General features: G+C 44.7%; 1 protein-coding gene across 1 annotated transcript; it reads left to right on the top strand.

Moving 5' to 3' along the window:
* The first annotated feature begins 493 nt into the window (after nucleotides 1–493).
* On the top strand, nucleotides 494–1,433 carry LOC125408410 (olfactory receptor 4D2-like). The gene has a single exon (XM_085694449.2). The coding sequence runs from the start codon at nucleotides 494–496 to the stop codon at nucleotides 1,427–1,429; it is 936 nt and encodes a 311-aa protein (XP_085550575.2). The 3' UTR covers nucleotides 1,430–1,433.
* Nucleotides 1,434–5,809: the final 4,376 nt, after the last annotated feature.

Consider the following 5,809-nt stretch of genomic DNA (forward strand, 5'->3'; position numbering starts at 1 on the left):
CACAGAGATATCCAGAGGGTAAGGGTTATGGCTTATCTCAGGCACAACACGCAGGGATTTCAAATGTGTCGTTCTATTCAACCCAAGAGAAAACTCAGGACAGAAAGCCTTTCTTATTCCCAGCTGCACACTCAGAGCTGAGAGCCCAAGGAAATAAGTTAGTTACTTCTGGTTAACTCTGGGGGAGAAAAGAATATCTTAAATTTATCCTAGAGGGTCTCACTCTAAGTGTCTTCCCATTACTATATGATCTTGGGAGGTGAAAAATGCATATTCTTCTGGACAGCTTTAAGATAACCCATGAATGTATATTCCAGAACCTATTTGTCAATTTTCCAGAAACAAGGTAGGTGGTATCATACTCTTCACATGAAGATTTGCATCTTATGGACTTGAACAACTCAGTCTGAGTCCTTGCATACTGAGAGGGCAAGGAGTCACCTCGTGTATTTGTATCTGTCAGCCGTTCCCTTTGAGTGTATGCACAGACACCATGGAACCAGGGAACATCACATGGGTGTCAGAGTTCATCTTCCTGGGGTTCTCAGAGAGCTGGGAGCTTCAGTTCTTCCTGTTTCTGGTGTTCTTGTTTGTCTACAGCACAACTGTGGTGGGAAACCTCCTCATCATAGTCACGGTGATCTCAGATGCCAGGCTCCACACACCTATGTACTTCCTGCTCCGCAATCTCGCTGTCTTAGACCTCTGCTTCTCCTCAGTCACTGCTCCCAAGATGCTGATGGACTTCCTCTCTGAAAAGAAGACCATCTCCTACCGAGGATGCATGACCCAGCTCTTTTTTTTCCACTTCCTGGGTGGGGCCATGGTCTTCTTCCTCTCAGTGATGGCCTATGATCGCCTCGTGGCTATCTCCCGGCCACTCCACTATGTCACCATCATGAACACCCAGCACTGTATGGTACTGGTGATTACTGCATGGATTGTGGGCTTTGTCCATTCCATTGCCCAGCTGTCTCTGATGCTCCCACTGCCCTTCTGTGGCCCCAATGTCCTGGACAACTTTTATTGTGATGTCCCCCAAGTGCTGAGACTTGCCTGCACGGACACCTCCCTGCTGGAGTTACTCATGATCTTCAACAGTGGGATGCTGGATGTCATCTGGTTCCTTCTCCTTTTGATCTCCTACTTGGTCATCCTGGTGATGCTGAGGTCCCACTCAGGAGAGGCGAGGAGGAAAGTGGCTTCCACCTGCACCACCCACGTCATTGTTGTGTCTATGATCTTCATCCCAAGCATTTACCTGTATGCCCGGCCCTTCACCTCCTTCCCCATGGACAAGGCCGTGTCTATCAGTCACACGGTCATGACTCCCATGCTCAACCCCATGATCTACACCCTCAGGAACCAGGAGATGCAGGCAGCATTGAAGAGATTAGGGATGCACCTTCAGGTTTGTACAAAAGAGTGACTATCGGTAAGGTCCTTGCTTTGTGGCCTGTCCTTCGAAGGGTACAACCTCTCTGTTCATAGCTTAGGTATGTTTGTGCAGTCTCTCTTTGTAAAGGATTTGCTCTGAAATTTAGTAAATGCTATGGTTTGAGTCTGAACTGTTTTGGACCAGCTCAGCTGTTTGGATAGTTGGACCCAAGCTGGTAATGGAGGTAACTGTTTTGGGAGGTTATAGAGTCTTTGGATCTAGGACCTAGCTGTGTGACATGTGTTATTGGTGTAGACCTTGAAGACTATAACAGCCCCACTTCCAGAGCTCTCTGATTCTGCTGCACCAATACACTGTTATCAGCTACTTTGGGTTTCTGACTCCTCACTGTCCTGTGAACATGGGCCAAGCTTCCTCACCCACCACACGGTCCCCACAAGATTGAACTCTATGTTCTGAAACTGTGAGCCTATAAAAACCTTTTCTCCTTTAAATGGCTTCAGTCCCAGGGACCCAACTTAGTTTTTGATGAAAAATGGAAGCATTGTCTTTGTGATTAAAGTTTGTGACCAAGAATTCTAACACTCCCACAGTGACAAGAAATGTTTACTTGTCCCAGATCAGTCATACTCTTTTTCCTTACTCTGATTGATGGACACCTCTCTTCAGTGTTGATGGCATCTCCCCTCGAAGAGCATTTCTGTGTAGCATCCATCTTCTAAACAACCCTTTTGCTCTGAGACCAGAGCATGGGGGCTGGGGATACACGATTTGCACTCCTGGTCCTTAATTAGGAGCTCTGATCTTTCACTAGTGCCCGTGAATATGAATGGTCCCCAACATGTCCTACCTCAACTCTCTTCACCAAATAACACTCTCAATAATGTCACAGAACCGTCAAGATCTACGAGTGTACGAGTGGATACTGCGAAGACATAGAACCAGGAAGCGTTGCTGCTTTTATCACCATTGGCATTTTTCCCCTGTCAGTTGAATCATGAACTAAAATGGCCAGGAGTTTCTCTGTGATATAAAGGAGACACAAAGAGGATGGGGACACAGTGAGGGTGGCTGTGCACCATGCCTGGGTGGTGAAACCCACAATAAGCAGGATCTTGTCTGGTAAGAGTCTGGCTACTTGCTCTTGTCTCCCATCCATGCCTGTTTTCAGAGGCAACAGTTTCTTGCAAATTGTGAACAGAATACCCATTAATTTGATCGATAATTCATTTTTCTGTAATTCTCTTTTACAAATTTACATTTGGGGCTTGAAGCAGTATTTTGACCCATAAGATACACTGTGTACTATTTTGGTCCATAGGATACACCGTGTACTATTTTGATCCATAGGATATACCTTGTGCTATTTTGGTCCATAGGATACACTGTGTACTATTTTAATCCATAGGATACACTGTGTACTATTTTGATCTATAGGATATACTCTGTACTATTCTGATCCATAGGATACACTGTGAACTATTTTGATCCATAGGATACACTGTGTACTATTTTGACCCATAGGATACACTGTGCACTATTTTGATCCATAGAATACACTGTGTACTATTTTGATTCATAGGATATACTGTGTGCTATTTTGTTGGTTCTTGCTTCCTTGATCTCTTTCTAGCTATTCTTCCTTCTCCCTCCCATGTCCTTCTTTGATGGTTCTCAAAACCATCTTTACAGCGATCTAGATCTATTCATTTTCCAACTCACTGTGTGTTTTGCTTCCCTTTGCCACACACCTATTCTCTCTTTCCTCCACATCAGTGTGGAAGGGTGTCAGGTTAAAGAGAAGAAACAGGCTATGGCTTACATTGCAAAGGAGGCTGCATCCCAGACAAGTCCAAATTGAGAGTTTTGTGGTTTCCGTTTTTGTTTTTAAGGATCTGTGGGCTAGGAAGAAGACTTAGTCTACTGAAGATCCAAGTTCAACCCTCAGAACACAGGGAAACAGTCAGGTGTGGTGACATGCATCCGTGGGACCAGTGAGGAGAGGCAGAGATGGAGGAATCTCTGATCCTTGCTGGCCTGCCAGGCTCATCAAAGTGGTAAGCTTCAAGTTTGATGAGAGAATTGTCCTAAAAAACAAAAATAAAATATTGTGGAGAATAATTGAGGAAGACACAATGAACTCTGGCCTCCATATATGTTTACATTAGCATATATACCCATGTATTTATGCACACACATGAACATGTATACATGCCACAAAAGAAACAAAAAGAATTGAAATGTCTCCTAAGTGTAAAATATAGTCTATGGTGGGACTGAGAAACCATAGGAATGATCCCACATTGCTCCCCTCCTTTCTCCCTCCATCCCTCCATGCTTGTGTAACCATCTTGCATATGACAAAAATGGGAGTCATTGTTCCAAACTGTGACATTTGGTTTTTACTTTCTGTAAATGCCTAATTCAGTCTATCAGGCTTCTAATTATAGCAGGATAATTTGATTAGGTGAGTGTTTTAGTTAAGGTTACTGTGGCTTTGATGGAATCCCATGACCAAAAGCAACTTGGGGAGGAAAGGGTTTATTTGGCTTCCACTTCCACATTGTAGTCCATCACCGAAGGAAGGAAGTCAGGACAGCAACTTAAGCAGAACAGGAACCTAGAGGCAGGTGCTGATGCAGAGGTCACGGAGGAGTGCTGCTTACTGGCTTGCTCCTCATGACTTGTTCAGTTTGCTTTCTTATGGAACCTAGGACCACCTAGGAGTGGCCCTGCTCACAATGGACTGGGCCTTCCCCCATCAATTCACTAATTTAAAAAAATGCCTCACAGGCTTCCCTGCGGGCCAATTATATGAAGACATTTTCTCCATTAAGGTTCCATTCTCTCAGATGACTATTGCTTGTGTCATGTTGAAATAAAATTATCCAGCACAATGAGGTTGGGCCATGTGCCCCACTGGCTGGGGAGTATTTAGGTCCTTGTAATAGAAATATCATCATATTGTCCCCCTTCAGCAAGGGTTGTGGGTGAAGGTTGTTCCAAGAGAGTGATGATGGAAGTGGGTTGGCACTTCCAATATTGCCTACCACAAAAGCAGTAAGACTAGCATGGCTTAATTGGCACCATCCAATCCATCCATCATGAGCTATGCCCAGATGTGCGTGTCTTGTATTCATTCATTGAACAAGTGCTTATTTTGAATATCTTCCATTTACTCATTGAGTTCTATTATACACACAGACACACAGATACACACAGACACACACAGACACAGATACACACACATACTCACACACACACAGACACACACAGACACACACACACACACACACACACACACACACAGTGAGTTCTTAGGGAAAGTTCCTCGTTTTGTTTTGGCTAATGAAAGGGAAGAGAGACCATTCTACCCTTGGTCAGATGCCTGAATACCAAGGTACCCCAAACGGATACATGTAGTGGTATCAATGACAAAACACTGAGTAGGTACCCAGAGCAAGCGCTTAGGATAAAGAGATAAGTGTAGGCTAGCCTCCCAGCACTGCTTACCATGAAAGCATCAAGAACATCCCTTAAATGGCACCATCCAATGACACCGCTGCTAGAGAGGAAGCCATTGGGGCAGTCGAAGACACTGACTCCTGCCCTGGAGGACGCACCCCTGGAGGTGCTCATGACAGATGCAGGGGCACAGCAAAGACAGGGCAGGGTGTCCCTGGCAAGTCAGATGGGAGTCATTTTCTCTGGGTAATTCATCATCAACAATAAAACTACAAAAATGCTTTCTTATTATTGCCACACCTTGGCAATCCTGAACAATATCAGATAAGATACTCCCTGGCTAATGTATGTGTTCCTTCTTTGTCTCTCTGTATCTGTCTGTCTGTCTGTCTGTCTGTCTGTCTGTCTGTCTATCTATCTAACTATCTGTCTATCTATCTCCATGTTTGTGTGTGTGTGTGTGCTGCTCGTGTTATGACTATGAATACACACCTCACACACACACACTCGGCTCAAGTGTTCAAGGCATGGTGACACTATTTGGAAGATTCTGACAACTTTAAGACAATGGGCCTGAGTGTGAATGTGTGTATGAGTGTGTATATGTGTGTTGAGTGTGTGTATAGTCTACTGCATATGTGCAGCACATGACACTAAGAGAACTGAGAAAATCCGAAGAGAATAAAAACTGGATGGTGGGCTGGGGAGATGGCTCTGTGGTTAAGAGCATTGCCTGCTCTTCCGAAGGTCCTGAGTTCAATTCCCAGCAACCACATGGTGGCTCACAACCATCTGTAATGAGGTCTGGTGCCCTCTTCTGGTCTGCAGACATACACACAGACAATATTGTATACATAATTATAAAAAAAAAACTGGATGGTGAAAGCCAGGAGCATTGTGGGAAGGGAGGATGAGCAGGGGAAGGGGGGCTTGGAGCCTCTGGCG

The sequence above is a fragment of the Myodes glareolus genome, chromosome 9 (assembly GCF_982192425.1).
Source record: "Myodes glareolus chromosome 9, mMyoGla1.1, whole genome shotgun sequence".
Taxonomy (NCBI): Eukaryota; Metazoa; Chordata; class Mammalia; order Rodentia; family Cricetidae; genus Myodes; species Myodes glareolus.

Bases quoted from the DNA above. Each gene is read 5' to 3' on its own strand.
- LOC125408410 (XM_085694449.2), top strand. From the start codon at position 494: ATGGAACCAGGGAACATCACATGGGTGTCAGAGTTCATCTTCCTGGGG.